Source organism: Lolium rigidum, chromosome 6, assembly GCF_022539505.1.
Source record: "Lolium rigidum isolate FL_2022 chromosome 6, APGP_CSIRO_Lrig_0.1, whole genome shotgun sequence".
Lineage (NCBI taxonomy): Eukaryota > Viridiplantae > Streptophyta > Magnoliopsida > Poales > Poaceae > Lolium > Lolium rigidum.
The window spans coordinates 89,934,765-89,953,110 of NC_061513.1; the positions used below are offsets into that span (position 1 = coordinate 89,934,765).

Below are 18,346 nucleotides of genomic sequence, written 5' to 3' on the forward strand. Positions count from 1 at the left end.
TCCCACGGCTCTGGCCGTGCTTCGCCGATTTTGTCTCCCTCGGCCTGCCGCTCTACATCGACTTTTGCGGCCTCTTCACGCGGCTCTGCCCGCGCTTCGTCGACTTCGTCTATGTCGGCCTGCCGCTCTACATCGACTTTTGCGGCCTCTTCACGCGGCTTTGCCCGCGCTTCGCCGACTTCCTCTATATCGGCCTGCCGCTCTACATCGACTTTCGCGGCCTCTTCCCGCGGTTATGGCCGCGCTTCATCGACTCCGTCTGCGTCGGCATGCCGCTCTACATCGGCGTGTTGCTCTCCGTCACCCCCTTTGGTGGCCTCTGTGCGTGTGGATGATAGCTCCTCGTCGGCACCTGATTGTACTTCGACCTCTCCAGTCGCGCCCCTCTCTGCGCATGAGATAGCGCAGCCTTCACCGCCCGCTTGATGCTTGGGATTCCGGCTTACGTCGGCAGCCTCGCGGTTCGAGTCTCCGCCCTCGTCCTCATTGCACCTACCGTGGCAAGGTTGGCCACACTTCCTCCACTCGCCGGACGCGGGATCCTAGTTTACGTCGGCAGCTCCGGGATCGTCGCCAGGGCCGGCTCTTCAGATCTTCTGCAGTTGCACTCTCTGATCAGGACATTCTCAGGGGTCTTCGTGGTCTGCTCGCTACTCCAGACTCTTCCTCACCGGGCGTTGCTGGTTCTGTGACTGGCTCTTCTGGCACTGCGCGGCCACCACTTTCTACACAGTCAGGTACGTCCCCGTGGTATCTGGATTCTGGAGCTTCCTTTCATATGACCTCTGAGTCTTCTATCCCGTCTCGCTCTTCGGTCTCTTATTTCTCATGTCCGTGTTGTCACGGCCGATGGTACCTCTATTCCCGTTTCTAGTACAGGCACCCTTTCTACTTCCTCTTTCTCTCGTTCCCGATGTTTCTCATGTTCCTCGCCTTCGGATGAACCTTTTCTCCGCTAGCCAGCTCACCGAGTCTCCGGTTGTCGCGTCATTCTTGACGCCGAGTCTTGTGCGGTTCGGGATCATCGCACACGAGGCCCCGGTTGGAGCCGGCCCTCGTAGCCGTCGGCCTCCGGGGCTTTGGGAGTTAGATCGGCTTCGTGTTCCTTCCACCGCCACTTCATCTCGCGTTCTCCTCCGGTTGTTGCCTCTGTCACCGGCTCTTTTCGACAGTGGCATCATCGTCTTGGTCACCTTTGTGACTCTCGCTCGTCGTCTTTGGTTCATCGTGGCCTTCCGGGATCTCGTCTCCGGAGATGGGTCGTTACATTGTCGTGGTTGTAGGTTAGGCAAACAGATTTAGCTTCCATATCCTACTAGTGTGTCCGTCTCTCGGCCGACCGTTCGATTTAGTCCATTCGGATGTTTGGGGTCCGGCTCCCTTCGCTTCGAAAGGGGGCCATCGATACTATATCTTATTCATTGATGATTTTTCACTGGTACACTCGGGTGTTTTTCATGCACTCTCGCAGGTGAGGTACTCTCTATTTATCGGCGTTTTGCGGCCATGGTCCGCACTCGGTATTCCTCACCCATTCGCGTGTTCCGTGCCGATTCTCGTCGGTGAGTATATCTCTCAAGCACCTTCGTGGTGTCCTTGCTCGAGGAGGGCACCCTCGCTCGGTTTTCTTGTCCCGGCGCGCATGCTCAAAATGGCGTCGCCGAGCGTAAGCATCGTCATCTTCTTGAGACCACCCGTGCTATGATGATTGTCTCTTCTCTTCCGCCACATTTCGGGCCGAGGCCGTCGCTACGTAGGCCCACCTTATTAACATTCAGCCTTCCGCCTGCTCTACGTGGTGGCATTCCTCTCGAGCGTCTCTCCGGTGTTTCTCCGTACTACTAGACTCTCCGTTCATTTGGTTGCGTCCGCTATGTCCTTCTCGCCTTCGCGAACGCACCAAACCGACCGCTCGGTCCGTTGAGTGTGTTTTTCTCGGTTACGGTGATGAGCATAAGGGCTATCGCTGTTGGGACCCCGTTGGTCGTCGGATGCGCATCTCTCGTGACGTCACATTTGATGAGACGCGTCCCTTCTATCCTCGCCCCACCTCGGGTACTTCCCCGGTGGATGATATCTCTTTTCTTCTTTTTCCGGATGCACCCCCGCTGTCCCTCCTCCCTCCCTCCTACTTCGATGCGCCCTTCGACGCCATCCTCTCGTTCGTCTAGTCCACCTAGTACTCCTCGTTCTCCGGCTCGGCTCCTTCCGATTATGTCCCTTCTTCCTCTTCTTCCGATGACTTGTCTTCCGCAGATGACCTTCCCCCTTCTCGGCCTGTTCGTCGGCCGTCGTGCTCCGGCTCGTTACTCTCCTAGTCGGCATGGTCTCTATGTCGTTTCCGAGCCGACTTCTTATCGGGATGCCGAGCGTTATCCCGAATGGCAGCTTGCCATGGCCGAGGAGATCGTCGCGCTTGAGCGCACCGACACTTGGGATCTTGTTTCTCCCCCTTCTGGTGTTCGTCCCATCACGTGTAAGTGGGTCTATAAAATTAAGACTCGCTCTGATGGATCTCTTGAGCGCTATAAAGCGCGTCTTGTGGCTCGTGGCTTTCAGCAGGAGCACGGCCGTGACTATGATGAGACTTTTGCCCCTGTAGCTCATATGACTACTGTGCGTACCCTTCTTGCCGTTGCCTTCGTTCGCCGCCGGTCCGTCTCCCAGCCTTGATGTTCGAATGCTTTTCTTAATGGCGAGTTGAGTGAGGAGGTTTACATGCAACCTCCTCCTGGGTATTCTGTTCCCGATGGGATGGTTTGTCGTCTTCGACGTTCTCTCTATGGTCTCAAACAGGCCCCTCGTGCCTAGTTTGAGCGCTTTGCCTCTGTGGTGACTGCTGCTGGTTTCTCTCCTAGTTTTCATGATCCAGCACTTTTCGTTCACACTTCTCCTCGTGGACGCACCCTTCTCCTTCTCTATGTTGATGATATGATCATTACTGGTGATGATCCCGAGTATATTGCCTTTGTAAAGGCTCGTCTTCGTGATCGGTTTCTCATGACTGATTTTGGTCCTCTTCGCTATTTTCTTGGGATTGAGGTTTCCTCCACTTCGATGGCTTTTCTATCTCTCGGGAGAAGTACATTCAGGATCTTCTTGCTCGTGCTGCTCTTGGGGATGAGCGCACGGTTGATACTCCTATGGAGCTTAATGTTAAGCTTCGTCCTAGCGATGGTGATCCTCTTCCCGATCCCACACGTTATCGTCATCTTGTTGGGAGTCTTGTTTATCTTGCTGTCACTCGTCCCGATATTTCTTATCCTGTTCATATTCTCGAGTCGGCTTGTCTCAGCTCCTACCACCTGTTCACTACGGTCATCTCCTCTCGTGTTCTTCGTTACCTTCGTGGCACGATCACTCGTCGCCTTTTCTTTCCTCGTTCTAGCTCTCTCCAGCTCCGAGTGCTACTCGGATGCTACGTGGGCGAGTGATCCTACGGATCGTCGTTCACTTTCCGCTTACTCGTGTGTTTCTTGGTGGTTCGCTTGTTGCTTGGAAGACGAAGAAACAGGTAGCGGTTTCTCGTTCGAGTGTTGAGGCTGAGCTGCGGGCTATGGCCTTGTTGATTCGCCGAGGTGACCTCGGTTACGGTGGTTGCTTGCAGATTTTGGGGTCTCTGTTACGACACCCACTCCACTTTTGTCCGACGATGACAAGTGCTATCCGTATTGCACGTGATCCGGTCAAGCATGAGCTGACCAAGCATATTGGTGTTGATGCTTTTTATACACGTGCTCGGGTGCAGGATGAGGTTGCGGTTCATTATGTGCCTTCGATTTGCGCTTGGCGGATTTCTTTACAAAGGCACAAACTCGAGCGCAACATGACTTTTTACTCTCCAAACTCGGTGTTGTGGATCCACCATGAGTTTACGGGGGTGTTAGAGTATATATCTGTATATTGTAGTTTCCCCATATGTTAGGGGGCTTCCTGCATATTTGCACCTGTACATGTACTATATATTGTGGCCTTTGGCCCCCTGGTAATACAACAAGTATATTGCCCTAACACTAACCAGCTCACTTTATCTTCAGTTTACTTTTTCTTCGTCTGCTCACTTGCTTGTCATCACTCGCCATGGATATCTAGCTCGTAGCCGAGCATGTAAGAGCATCTCCACCGGTAGCTCCCAAATAGGCGTCGGCAGGGACGGCGGCACCTCCGTTTGGGGGACGCCGGTACTGCATCCTCTATTTGGGGGAGTTGTTCCTACACCGGCGCTCCTAAAATGGTGGCCCTGATAGATGTTTTGAATTAAAATCATAAATAAATGCATAAAAAATTAAATAAGAAACATTTTATTCCACAAACTAATACATAATTGGAAACGTTTTTTACATGAAGATATAGTTTGGAACATGGTTTTCCACAAACTAATGCATAGTTTGAACCATGGTCGCTATAAATATAAAATATTGCAAAAAAACTAAATCTAACTAGACCGGTCATTGCAGGTGTCGTGTATTCGCTGCCAAGAAAGAACACTCGAGGGCACACCCAGTCACCCAAAATGGAAAATCCAGCTGGTGAGGGTACCCCTGTTAGTTCTTTCGAGGAGACCATCCGAAAACATGCGTGCCGATATTCGCTGCGAAGAAACAACACTCAGTCGTCGTCCTTCTCGGTGCTGTCGCCGTGGTAGTGGCGGCGGCTACGCGTCTCGTCGAACACCTTGACGCTCATGTCCCTATCGCCAAAGTAGGAGAACACGAGCACAAAGCCGTCCTGGAGGCGGTGGTGGCGCGCGAACTTCTCCCAGCCGATGCAGAGGTATATCTTGCCGCGCGCGTCGTAGATCACGTCCACGATCCACCGGTAGTAGCCGCACGCAGCCTCCAGCAGATGCAGCGTGCCCGGGCGCTCGTCACCGGCGACGAAGTCGGCGAAGGTGTCCGGCAGCCTCTGGATGCCGCGTGGGTCGCCTTGAGGACGAGGATGAACTCGAACAGCACGGCCCCTCCTCGTCCATGTCCGACGATGAAGATGACGGCGTCGCAGGCGACGACGTGCGTGCACCTCTGCGGCCGCGACCTCGGCCTCGACCAGACATTGCGTCGTCCTTTCAGATGCTGGCGGCTAGGGTTGGGGAGAGAGGCGCTAGGATTTGTGTGTGAGAGGGACGATGAGAGGCAGCCCTTTTTATAAGCCGGAGCCAGGGGAGCGGTGGCGCTCATTAACGGCGGCACGAAGAGAAAGGCGTGCGCGACGGGACGGTTCGCTGCGCGTCTGCGGAAACTGCACCGCTGCGGCGCCCCAATAACTCTCGTTGCGAGGTAAGCGACACGCGACAGTTAGGTTAAAATTGAATGAGCCGCTGACGCGTCGGCCCTGCCACTCCCCCCTTGTGTCGACTTTTGGGATGTGTGGCTGACACACGGCTCACACGCCCAAAATTTTCAGCCTCGCGAGGCGCCGGCGCGCCTTATTCGCGCATTTGGCGAAGGGGCTGACACGGGGTTGCTGACGATTCTATTGAGCTCGAAAATTGGCCGGCGCCGTATGAGGTGCGCCGGTGCGAGCCCATTTTTGCTCCCTGCCCCAAATAGCTATCTAGCCACCGTTATTCTGGCTATTGACAAACTCGTCTCTGTAAACCTTGAAACGCCAGCTAAGCTATCATCTGAAAGTAGCTAAATTTCTTGTTTACTCTGAATATTTCTGAACTGTTCCATTTCCTTATGAATTTGTGTTCGGGCTTACCAAAAGCAGAGAATAATCGGTGGAGTTTTCTAGCCAATCTGCCCAGAAAGATTTAGTTAGCGTTCAGTCAGCAGTGTCTAACTGTCTATCAATACTGCATTACATCCTAATGTAGTACTTCACACCCTGATCTTCAAACAAAACAACACCCATTCCATGTGCATAATTGCTGACATGCCTACCATCTACGCCCATTTACAACACACAAAAAAAAAAAAAACACTAGCAAGTGATCCTAACGAGGAGCCACTGTCCCGGAAGGGATGCCGCTGTTGGCATGGCCGCTGTTGGAGGCATGGGATGAGTCGAATATCTCCCCTGTCAGGGACATGGATCCAGAATCTGTCAGTGCGGCCGAAGAGCCTGCCACCATGGAGGTTGAGGAGAAGAGATCCTCCCCTTCAGGCAACACGCTCCGGATGCCGTCCAGCTCCCTGACGATCTCGGCCATGTAAGGCCTCGCATCAGTCTCGTCCCGACAGCATTTCAAGGCCAGTGAGAGGAACCTTGTGGCGCATTCCGGAGGGCATGAGGACATCCGGCTGTCAATGACTCCAGAAATGTCTCCAGATCGGTAAGCCGAGTTTACCTACGTACAGTAATAAACACATTAAATACTAGTAGTTCGGTCATAAAATTCTACTGATATTACAGAAGGTAAAAATAAATCACTATCTCAAGCAGTACATTAGATCAGGGTGGAAACCTCTGTACCTCTCTGACAATGTTTTTGCCAAACTGGATTGGCTTCATCCCGGTCAATAGTTCAAGAAGCACAACACCAAGGCTATAAACGTCACTTTTTTCTGTCAATTTATGAGTCAGGAAGTATTCTGGATCAAGATACCCCTGCCAAAAGTAAACAGGATAGATATGATCAACCGAGCTTTCAAGCTACAAGTTAAATATAAATAGGCTGAACTGTTTCCTGCTGTCTAGCATGGAACAGCAGTAATTAGATCATGGTGAGTACAGCTCTTCCTACATTACTAGGTGTACTGAGACTTACTGGAGTGCCCTTGACAACAGTGGAGATATGAGCTGGCAATGTTCCTGAGATATCTGGGACCGGAGCAAGCCTTGAAAGACCAAAGTCAGCCACCTTCGCTACAAACTTAGAGTCCAATAGAATGTTGGTGGCCTTAACATCACGGTGGAATATAGGAGGATCTGCCTCGGTGTGTAGATAGAGGATTCCCTTTGCAGCGCCCATTGCAATATGCAACCTCTGACTGAAGTTCAGAGGTCTTTTAGAAGTTACTGCAGAAAGTGTCAAATTAGATTAGATGCTTGACATTCGATTTGTTATCAGGTATCAAACAAAAGTACATAATCTAATTTGACATCACTGATAAAAAAACTATATTGTTCGAGGATAAAAAAATACTAGTGTAAAAAGACATGGTTTATATCAGGTGAGAAGAAACTAGAAAATCGTAAACGTGTGAATACTTGCCGCTTACTCACCGGAAAGATGATCACGTAGGGTGCCATTTGGCATGAATTCATACACCAACATCTGCAAAACACAATTCTCTATGAGCAGCCGATCCCGCAGTCTGCAGATTTTTTACAATATAAGCCTAACTCAGCAGATCTGAGGTGACTGGAGAACCCTAAGCATAAGCATGCTTAGCACGACATTACCAATATACGTTTCTGATTCTTACATAACGTGTACGGGATTGTGGAGGAATTACAACAATATATGTGTATTTGATTTGAAAACTAAGACACACACCTGTTCCTCTTCTTCATCACAATAGCCAATCAGGGATACCAAATTACGATGATGCAATCTTGACAGCAGTTCTATTTCCGTGCAAAATTCCTTTGAACCTTGCAGAGAATCTTCATGTGCTCGTTTGATTGCAACGGCTGTTCCATCATCTAGATTACCTCTATAGACTTTTCCATAACCTCCTTGACCAACTTCAGCTGAATCATCGAAATCATTGGTCGCTTTAGCCATTTCTTCAAATGTGAAGCATCTCACACCATCGACCTTGACAGAGAACCTCGACAATACTGCAGAGTAATCTACTTATTCAGATGTTGTGGATTGAATTTAATGTCTACTGCAATACTATAAAAAGAAAGAGGCTCATATATAACACTAGTTGCCAGGTGAAGCAGCATGGCGTTTCTAATTTGTCAGACAGCAATGTTTTTATATGTAGCACATGGAAAGCTATGTTCATTGAACAAATAACGACTTACATGACTTCCTCGAAACTGTTCGATGTTTTGAGCGTTTTCTCATTATAAAAATGGTAAAACCCACAGATACTGCAATAGCAGCAGTAATCGTTCCTACCAAAATCCCTGCTAGTGCACCCTTGTTTAAACCTGACGACATCATAGTTGGAAATTCTGCAAAGAAAAAAGAGGCAAACCAATAAACTAGTGAATCATACAATTGTATGGAGTGTTTTGTACAGCCGAATCAGTATGGACCATGTAGTGGTAAATTTTAAACAAAGATTTTTTTCTTCTTCTAAATTCCTCACTAAACTGGGACGCCTTTCGAAAAGATCTCGGTGTTTTTCATCCTGTGGAGGGGTCCTCCCATCTCGTAGGAGAGTTGGGTTCGCATAAACTCCCTACTTACTTTCCTGCACCCATCGCGAGGGAGCCCTCTTTGAGGTATTATGGGTTTTGAATAAGGGATGATAATTATCTCATAAAAATAACCACGCAAAAAATCATGGCACATAGGCTGGAAGAACGCAAAGGAATAACCAATTTTATCATATAACGTGCAATTATTTTCAAAATTTGAACTCTACAGTGCATACAATCTCATATGGTAGGAAAACCAAATTTAAAAATTCATGGATTTCGAATTCTACTAGCATAAGAAACAGTTGCAAAAACTCTGTTAATATCACATTGCTTGTTTTGGCAGAGCAATTGTTTAATTGGTAGAATTGTGGATGACATCCTTTGGTGCAAAGTAAATTCAACATACCGTCTGCATAGGAACCAAGCGTGAAATTGAGAAGCTCATACGGACCAAAAGTATCTGATAGAGTAATCTCCCATCCAGCAAGTAATTCCCTGAGCCGCATAACCTCCGACATAGTAAATAAACTAGTATTATTTGGGAATAACTTCAGATGCATATTCAGCCTTGGACCAGCCTCCCATATATACTGCTCAATGTATAGCTGGTAAATACTCAGGCTCAATAAAGACGTTGAGTCGATCTCAAAGGCTTCTTTGTATGAGCGGAAGTCTGAGATCCCTGGACTCTTCAGCCGAAATCCAACTCCGAGAGGCACAGCACAGAAACAAGGTATAGGGGACGATGGATTGTATTCATAATTTTTATCCGTCGGACAAGCAAAACAGTCTATACTAACTTGTGGTCCAGATGGTGCTTCGTTTATAGATGTAGGTTGACAAAGTCCAGCTGCTCGAGCGGCATTAGAAGTTTCACAAACAGGGTTTCCAGAAAGCCTGCAGAATATTGATGGTAATGATTATTGTCACACCAGAAAGAGAAATGATTTGGTTTACAAGTTCTTGTGATCAGTATTATATGTGTCTGTATTATTAGATCTGCATTAAACTTATCAATGAAATTTCCATACTCGAAAGCAAACCATACAGCTGAACCTGGGATATGTATATATGTGTGCAGAAAGTACGAACTGATAAGGAAGTACATACAGAAGAACGACAGCTTTTGGAGGCTCAAATGCACGCGGAATAGTGTCAAGGGAGTTGTTTTGAAAGTCCCTGCAGTGTCAAAAATATACATTACACATTCTTATCTCAAATAGATTAGCAGAAAGTACATTTGCGAAGAGTATCATACAGAACAAGGCTTCTGTTTCCCGTAAAAGTGATGTTACTCCAGATTGCCGATGGAACACCACCGTTGAGATTGTTCGCTTCAACTGACCTGCAAAACAGTATCTTCATATAAAACAACAGCAACAGCAAAGCCTTTTATCCCAAGAAATTTGAGGTAGGCTAGATATGAAACCCAACAAAAACCTATGGAAACCAAAGAGTGAAGAGAGAGAGAGAGAGAGAGAGAGAGAGAGAGAGAGAGAGAGAGAGAGTACAAAGTACAAGAAATGTAAATTAAGGTTCTGGCACATGAATTTCTGACTTTTATGCAATTCTATCAAGTGCAAAATCTATACTGTAAACCAACATATTCATATATAGTTCTATCAAGTACTGCTGGCCGACATACTTGTTCTTGTAAAGTTGGATCAGTTTTCTAGAGATCACTCAAAAGCTTTGCTCATCTTTTCAGTTCATTAACTAGAAAAGCAAGTTAATTTGCAAGAAAATCAGGAACGTTTTTGTTTACAAGAAAAAAGAACACAAACCTAGGCAACAAGCACACACTAGGATCAGTTTTCACAATTTTTTATTTTTGATCACTAGTTGTTATGCAAAAGAAAGATATTAAGTTGGCACACATTCATCTTGAATGGCATGATAGTTAGCTAGAACTCCAGAAAAGCACAGTTATCATGGATTGGAGCAATGCTTTGTAAGTTAAACATTACTTACAAGAATTGTAGATTAGGCAGCCCGGAGAAGTTTGCCGGAATAGTTCCATTAAGAAAGTTATGCGATAAATTGCTGCAACAAACTAGAAGTTAGTTTTCTTATTTAAAGAAGCATATAAGGTTACCAAGAGCAACATACATTGTAGTGATATTTGAAGCGAGCCTATTAGTTGGTATAGATCCTGTCAGTTGGTTCCAGCTAAGATCCCTGAAATAGCAAGCCAGAATTAGCAAAGAGACACAGAATAATCTCCTAGGTATTGTAAACTGAATGAGCAATCTTATCGAGATAAAATTATTCAGAAAACATATTCTGGACAAAGCAGTCGTTCCAAAAGTGCTGATACAAACTAACAAAAAAAAGGATAATATCTCATAGTAGGATAAGAATGAAAATAAATTGCTGCATTCATTTTGATCTGGACTTACAGATAGCCAAGTTCAGGTACGCCACTTAGATCAGGAATAACTCCTTGCAAACTGCAATTCCTAAGACTCCTGGTGACATTTAAAAAGGATTATGAAGTTGAACACATATCTTGATTTGAGTTTGTGTATCATAGAGAATAAACGTTAGTGAATTGTCTACACAGACCGAGGGCCTGATTAATTGCACAAGGGGGCTTTTTCCAAATACTTCAGATTTAGTTTGTGTCTGAACTATAAAAAAATCGAGAAAACGCAAAGGAAGCTTTGTGTTTCAATTCATGGAAGAGGTAGAGTTTGTTACACGCCTCCTAAGAGGTTTACATAGTTTATTAGAGATGAGGGAGTTAGTAAACATCCCAGGTTGTTGCCAAGATGTCTCTGAGCCCCCTTCGCCCCTGCCGTGGCCCATGACCTGTGGCGGGTTGATGGCTGTGCTCCCTCGAAGAAGCAGCGTTGCGATGTTTCCAGGCCATCCAGGGCACCAGCGCAGCGTCGCTGTTGCCAAACCTTTATGCTTTGGCTTTGGGGTGCTTTGTCTTGCAGCGTGCCACCAATTAAAGAGGCTGTTTTCGTCGGAGGGTGGCCATACACATCCATGACAGAATCTCATGCCAGATTTTCCTCGAGAATCTCATGTCTGAACTAAATATCAACGAACCCAAAAGAAATACCCTTCCCTTGAGGGAAACAAAATAACTACTATAGAGATTTCTAGATATATGGACTGACTGTATCCTGATCTGGCAGCTAAGTAACATTATAAATAAGATACAAGGAATAATGAATTGTCGTTGAGTACCAACCACTACCTATCAGGCTAACATTCTGTTAGCCTTGTACAGTTCTTTTTGATTCTTTTCCCTTTCTTTTTTTGGAAGGTCTGGCGCAGTGGTGAAGTAGCTTCATGCACTAGCCAACGCAAACAAAAGTCCGAACTGATGGAAAGGGCTAGGCAATCTACTTGTACACTTGTAGAGTTAGAGGCAGGCTCAACAGGCCTATACGAGGACTCCGAGGGGGCAACAACAATTTTAGGATAAATTGCGAAAGCCAGGACTGAAACTCGAGACCTTGGGCTCTGATACAATGTTAAGCTTCATGCACTAGCCAACGCAACCAAAAGTCCGAACTGGTGGAAAGGGCTAGGCAATCTACTTATACACTTCAACACTCCCCACTTGTGCCAAGAGGTCCTGGGTTCGACGCAGCCTCTCTGCATTGCACTTCACAGGGGTAAGGCTTGCCTCTATAATACTTCCCCAGACCCCGCCTAGTGTGGGAACTTCTAGCACTGGGTATGTCCCCTTTCTTGTTTTGTCTTTGCCTTTGTAGCTTTGCTACACGCTTGTACTACCTGTCTTCTGACGGCTTCTTGTAATAATATACAAAGACAGACGCTTTGCTGTGTATTTGAAAAAAATATCAACTTAAGCTTTGGGTGTACCAATGGCTTTGGTGTGTATTTGAAAAAATCTCAATCTTAAGCTTTGGGTATATCAATGTACTAGCAGTTCAATTAGAATGCCTAGTTGGTCATAAAGTAGGACACCTTCAGCTCAAGACACGCTGGCTGGTATAAGGCGACTCCAAAGAAGCAGCTCAAGGATCTGGATTCCATGTTAATTCTAACCCTATGGTTCATGTCGCATGAGAGAAATTGGAGGATCTTCCAGGGGAGAACTGCGATATGCAGGCAATGGCTTCAGACATTATGGTGGAGTGCATTCCACCACCTGTTGCACTAACCGCTGTCAGAGTAGGTTTTACTGTTTGTGTCGTATTCCCTTAGGATGTGTTCGGTTCTGGAATTTGGTGGAATGGAACGGAACGGTTCCGCACCCAGCACCCATCCCTGTGTTCGGTTGGAGGGAAGGAACGGAACCAAGTCATTCCTCAGAAGGGAATATACCCTGTAGATGCGGAACCAAGTCGTTCCACCAATTTGGTGGAATCTGGAGGAACGGCTCGTATCTGTCACCGCGCGGACTGAAAAAGAGGTGAGCTGAACCAAAATCCTGCCATTCCGTTCCGCGTTTCTTCCCGAACCGAACACAGGCACGGAACCATTCCGTTCCTCGCTTTTTCCGAACCGAACACGGGTACGGAACCATTCCGTGACATTGGAATGGAACCATTCCGTTCCATGCATCAGGATTCTCAAACCGAACACATCCTTATATCAGGCCTTGGCATATGTTTGCCACATCATTAACACAGAAGAAATCCACATGCCTCATATTTTCCAATCTTAATTCTATCCACGCCAACAAACGAAAAACTACAAATCCTTCCGCAAATACTAGACACTTTGCAGAACACTTAATTTGGTATTATCCACAGCATGATTTATTTTTTCTTGTCCATGTGTAGATAGGATTTGGAGTTAAAATTTTGTGAGATGGTAGATGCAAGTTGTGTCAATGTTGTTGGTTTTTCTTTTTGGAGTTCTTTCAAAGACTTCAAGAAGTGCTAATTCGGAATCAGGTACACTAGTACACCTAAAGTGTCTACCACACAATATGCTTCTGGGGTTTACTCATATTTGAAGTCTGTACACGTTTCAAACGAGTTTTCTCTTCACTAACTAAGTATATTATGTAGAACACTGACTTTCTCAACTCAAACATCTGATTAACTATCTATGTCTGTCTTTCTTAATAATATGATTGCATATGAAATCAAACTAAATTGAAGGAAATGGCAATATGGAGGAAAGGGGCTGTACTCACAGCTTTAAAAGTGTTCGTATGTTGTTGTATGCAGCAGGGACTGAACTTCCACTGAAATTATTATTATCAGCCTGACTAGAAGTAAAAAAGATACAGATATAAGAAACGAAAGTTGTTAGCTAAGTGCAGTATCAAATTTTTCTAAAGAAGAGAAAAACATTCTGAGAGAAAAATATTTGCTATTGTTCATTAACACAAGCAGCGTAAAACCTATTATATTTCAGTGGCGTTTAATACAGCAGTGAATTTATATCATAGAGTATAGTCCTGAAATATGCAGGCTGCAGCATTACTTAATCTTCTTAGATGAGAAAAACTAAAGTAATCATCACGCAACCAGCATCAGATATACATATTCTCTGAAAGAAACCAGAACACACTCTGATATAGAGTAACTTTTCTATGTCAAAGAATTCTCATATATTTACATAAAATGTACTTACAATATTTTCAAAGTAGGCGTCTTCGCTAAGTCTGGAGGAAGAGGTCCAGATAAATTATTTGTATCCACAAGACTGCAAGTTTACAGTAGTAGATGAGTATAAATACAACCCATGCAACACAATAAATAATAGGGAGAAAAAAGAGAAGCTAAAACTCAGAATAAAAGCAGAGGTCCACTTACAGATGAAGGAGCACAGGCATTCTGGATAACTCAGATGGGATTTGCCCACTTAATGAATTGTTGTTCATGTGACTAAAGATAAACAGAGAGTCAAGATTATGATGAAGCTTAAATAAGAAGCAACATAGGAATGAAAGCGAGAAGATTATGATCTTGAAACTTACAGATGCCTCATGCTCGCTAAATTAGCAAACGATTTAGGTATGGGTCCAGATATTTGGTTTTGGTCGATCTGTAATCTGTTTAACTTCTGAAGATAGCCAATCTCATCTGGTAGGGAACCAGATAGTTGATTACCATTCACAGTTCTGTAAAATATGAGGTAGTAACAGTGAAGATTATTATGGATGTTTAATCGCAGTTAGATAAATTGTACTCATCTGCTATGCAGAACTGAAGAAAAACACTAGACAGTAACACGTATTACTGTTTGGACAAAAGTAACCCACGCAACAAATGTTGACATGAGAGGAGGAAAACTTCAGATATGTGATAAACTAATTCACATGAGATAAAAATCAGATATATACAAAACTGCCTAGGAATCTAGGTGCCTTATGTACATATATATTTGAAAGAAAATAGGCATTTGACAGTTTTTGTACGTCCAAAGCCACACTGTTTAGCCCATTTACTGCATCTTTAGAAAATAATAGAAGGTTGGACCACTGTGCGTCTAACTGTCTAAAATTCAAAAGATGGGACCAATACACAAAGGCTAAGCCCAGACGCTAAACCAAATATATGTGCCGATATAAATGTTGTGCGTCTAACTGTCTAAAATTCAAAAGTTCTGCTTAGCAAGATAAACAGTACGGTGAGTTCAGGTCCACATCGAGAATGGAGTATACAAGTCAGTTAAGATATGAGGAACTTACAAAAGTCTGAGCATTGTGATATTGCCTATCTCTTTCGGGATGTTACCAGTCAAATTGTTCCACATAAAATCTCTTCCAAAACAATAAAAATAAATAGAAGTTAGCTCACATATCTGTTGGGTACCTAATGGTACAACCTGAAAAGCATACATGCAGAACAAAGAACTAGCCATGAGAGGAACAGTTCAAATGGGATAGATCTAGTATTGTTTTTCCATCTGGTTGTTGGAGGTAATGTTTAAGAAACAATTAAATTGCTAAATTCAGTTAGCAACTTTAACTGTTCAGCAAATCATACTTACAATTTTTCCAGCTGAGACAGAAGACCAACCTCTGGTGCCAAAGTTCCAGACAGATTCATCTGAAACAATTCCCTACGTGGGCAAAAAAAAATTATTAAGCAGAACAGGACATGATGTGCATCAGTATAACATGCATTATAAAAAAAAATTGTAGATAATAAATAACAAGCAGATTCCCCCGCAAAAAATAACAAGCAGATTCTAAGACACAACATAGAGTAAAGCAACAAACACATCCGCAAATGACCCTTATTTTCGCCTTATTTTGACCAGGAATTGCAAACTTAGCCTGAAAAAAAGAAGAGGATCTACAGTAGTGGTGTTTGTATCGAACTGATGTGCCGTTCGTGGCTTTATATATAAAGCCGGGCCTTTGGCCCACTGTTTAAAAAGTACTATAATGCTGAAAACAATGTTACTGGGGAAATTTAGTGACTTTGTAAGGTTTTTCTGTAAGGTTTGACTGTAATGGTCTTTGGTCTAAAAAAATATGGGAGAAACTTATACTAAAGCTGTGGATATATGCTTCAAAGAAAAAATGGAGATGTGGAAAATCTCTAGCCAATAAAGCATGTTGTTCTTTCAGTTATTATTTAGTTTGGGAGCTCCTGTTTATGGCTGTTGCTATTATCAGTGAACAGTAGTTTGTCTTCAAAGAAAAAATGGAGATGTGGAAAATCTCTAGCCAATAAAGCATGTTGTTCTTTCAGTTATTATTTAGTTTGGGAGCTCCTGTTTATGGCTGTTGCTATTATCAGTGAACAGTAGTTTGTTGCAACTTGCAAGGTTAATTGCTTCAGCAGAGGGCTCGCTCTACAGGTACACGGAAAGAATACATTGAAGCTAACCTTAATATGTCGGAAAAAGTAAAGTGTGATATAAATAAGGATGGTGTGTTAACCATACAAATGGGTTACATGAAGATATGTGTCAGTGGATATCTTGTTGCAGATGACTCCTGTCCAGTTTGATTTGCATGGATCTCCTCTATTCCAATTCTTGAGGTTATTCATAGGATCAATTAAACTTCCTTTGATAGCATTGAGAGCGTTTGCTGCATGTAAGACAGGCGATATTAATGTACAGCAGGATAATATTGATATATGGTGTGGCGATATTAATGTACAGCAGGATAATATTGATATATGGTGTCAATGAAACCATCATCTAGTTATATCCACTGGGCTACTACTAATAGAATATTATGCGTAGTACTGAGAGATTATATGCATGATTATATCTGCACAAACAAGGGCGTGCACACAAGGGAATGGCATCCAGTGCTTCGATAAGCTAATATTCAGGAGCCAAAAGGGTAGCTAGTTGGCAAACCACCTTGAGTTATTTTCTGCAAAGAGTGACTAAGAACTAGAGGTTACCTTCAGTAGGATGAATGCTCTGTCCCCTTACGACACCCACATGAAAGATGCACAAAAGAAGCAGGGTTGCTGCATAGAGGAACCCTCCAAAGCTGGCCATGTCTGTACAAGAGAATCTGCAGCAACTTGGCGTCCCTTTGTATCCCTAAAAGTCTGATCATAAACAAGGAAAGAAACATGTGCTTAGGACCATTCCAACGGTTGATGCCCCCAGGATGAAGGTGCTTATTCCTGGCATCTAAGGTGTGAAAGCATTTTCATTGACTCTGATCCTTAATTAAGAAATAACAACGTGTATGGCCTAACTCTGCATCTCGGGAGAAGACATGGCCTAGAGCTAGCAAAATGAACTCGCTTTCATTGACTAGAGAAAAATAAGCCAGCTCGCACAGTACTTACACTCCGGAGGTGATTATAGTAAATTCATTAACAGTGACAGCAAGACCATACTAATCAGCAATTGGGACTTTTTTTTTGTTGTTGGTTGACATGAATGAGCAATTGGGACTTGAGCAGACGTGCTAAGGCCAACGGGTATGTGCACAAGGTTAAAGGAGTAAAAGGGTTGATTTTGCACGGCAACAGCATGCACGTTTCCGCAAAGTATTGGCTAGTTGCTAGCGCGAGCATCTCATTCGGTTACTTTTTCGGTTATGAGTTTTCAGACAGATAAAGCTTGGAAACTGGAAGGTGCAAATGGAGAAAGTTACTAGAATCCAAAAGGAACTAAGAGACCAAGAAAGCTACTCCCTCTGTTCCATAATTATTGTTTTTTTTTTGTTATTGTTGTGATTGTGGTTCAAATTTAATGGAGTACATGATGAACAGCAGAAGGGGGAACCGAAAACGTGCAGTGAAATTTTGATCCAAGAGAAAAACTTGAGGTGAACTCGACGCCAGAAATAACAGCGAAGAGAGGATCGAAAACTAACTGAAAAAACCGACATAAATCCTGCTCCTAGCGGACTTCAATCGAACAGCAGCGACAAAGCAAAAGAAATGTTTTGGATAATGAGAAGCAGGCAGAGGAGGAGATGAATCAAGCACCTGGGTGGCCGGAAACGGCCGAAGAGCCCTGTGGCGCCGGCCGGCGGCGAGCAAATGCGGAAGCGGGCGCTTCCTCCCCGACGGCGACTAGTACCGGCAAGGAAGGAAAGGGAGGCCTCCGGCTTTTGTAGCTGCTACTGTTCCAGGTGGCTTTCCACCCGCCCCCACCTCCTCCTTCGGGGTTGCGGCGCGGCCAGCGGCGAGCGTGCGAGTGGGTTGTTGGTCGGAAGAGGAAGGAGAGGAGTAGTAGCAGAGTAGAAGTAGCACTAGTTTATTGGCGCGGCTGGCTGGCTTATTCTATTGTTGCGTCGGGGAGTGGCGAGGCTCGGTCAGGCACCCGCGTCCGCCGCGGTTCAACGGCTCGGCGACCGCCGCGCCACCGCCGTGGAACGGAGCGAAAGAAAGGCCTCGTGCCGACTCTGACGCCTCCTCCTGGATTGCAGGGGGCAAAACGAGCGAATCCGTCGTCTTCAGACGCAGCGAAAAAAGTGGAGGAGTGACATCTTGCTGCTGTCGTTTCTTCTCTTCTTGTCGCCTGTTCATACAGGAGTGACACGACGAGTCGAGAGATGGGTTTTTTGGGTTGGTGGCTACTGGCTCCAGCGCGCGCTTTGGATTTGCTCTTGTGGGTTTTGTGGCTGTGAATTGCGATGCTGACCTCGCTCTGCCTAGAGAGCACCATCGGATTGTTTGTTCCTACGAAGTACGATATGGACCGT

The 18,346-nt window shown here is 45.0% G+C and overlaps 1 protein-coding gene across 2 annotated transcripts; it reads right to left on the minus strand.

Moving 5' to 3' along the window:
• Nucleotides 1-5,670: 5,670 nt before the first annotated feature.
• LOC124665245 (probable LRR receptor-like serine/threonine-protein kinase At1g06840) lies at nt 5,671-17,960 on the minus strand. 2 transcript variants are annotated; one of them, XM_047202666.1, is made up of 21 exons: nt 17,628-17,960; nt 16,581-16,733; nt 16,108-16,255; nt 15,202-15,273; nt 14,900-14,971; nt 14,186-14,329; nt 14,022-14,093; nt 13,840-13,911; nt 13,397-13,447; nt 10,668-10,736; nt 10,378-10,446; nt 10,240-10,311; nt 9,527-9,613; nt 9,379-9,447; nt 8,675-9,165; nt 7,924-8,076; nt 7,445-7,731; nt 7,171-7,222; nt 6,713-6,963; nt 6,418-6,552; nt 5,671-6,292 (listed from the first exon to the last, which is right to left on the minus strand). In XM_047202666.1, exons 2-21 carry the CDS (start codon nt 16,678-16,680, stop codon nt 5,939-5,941), a joined length of 2,820 nt encoding a protein of 939 aa, XP_047058622.1. In that variant the 5' UTR covers nt 16,681-16,733; nt 17,628-17,960; the 3' UTR covers nt 5,671-5,938. The 2 variants fall into 2 exon arrangements, with proteins under 2 accessions (XP_047058622.1, XP_047058621.1); XM_047202665.1 differs by having other exon boundaries at nt 13,397-13,471.
• Between the last annotated feature and the right edge of the window lie 386 nt (nt 17,961-18,346).

Excerpts from the sequence above, each read along its gene's own strand:
- LOC124665245 (XM_047202665.1), bottom strand. The coding sequence starts at position 16,680 with ATGGCCAGCTTTGGAGGGTTCCTCTATGCAGCAACCCTGCTTCTTTTG. Across the intron at positions 13,912-14,021 it reads ATGCCTGTGCTCCTTCATCT|TCTTGTGGATACAAATAATT; the intron begins GTAAGTGGACCT and ends GTAAACTTGCAG. Across the intron at positions 10,737-13,396 it reads ATACGAACACTTTTAAAGCT|GAGTCTTAGGAATTGCAGTT; the intron begins GTGAGTACAGCC and ends AAATGTCACCAG.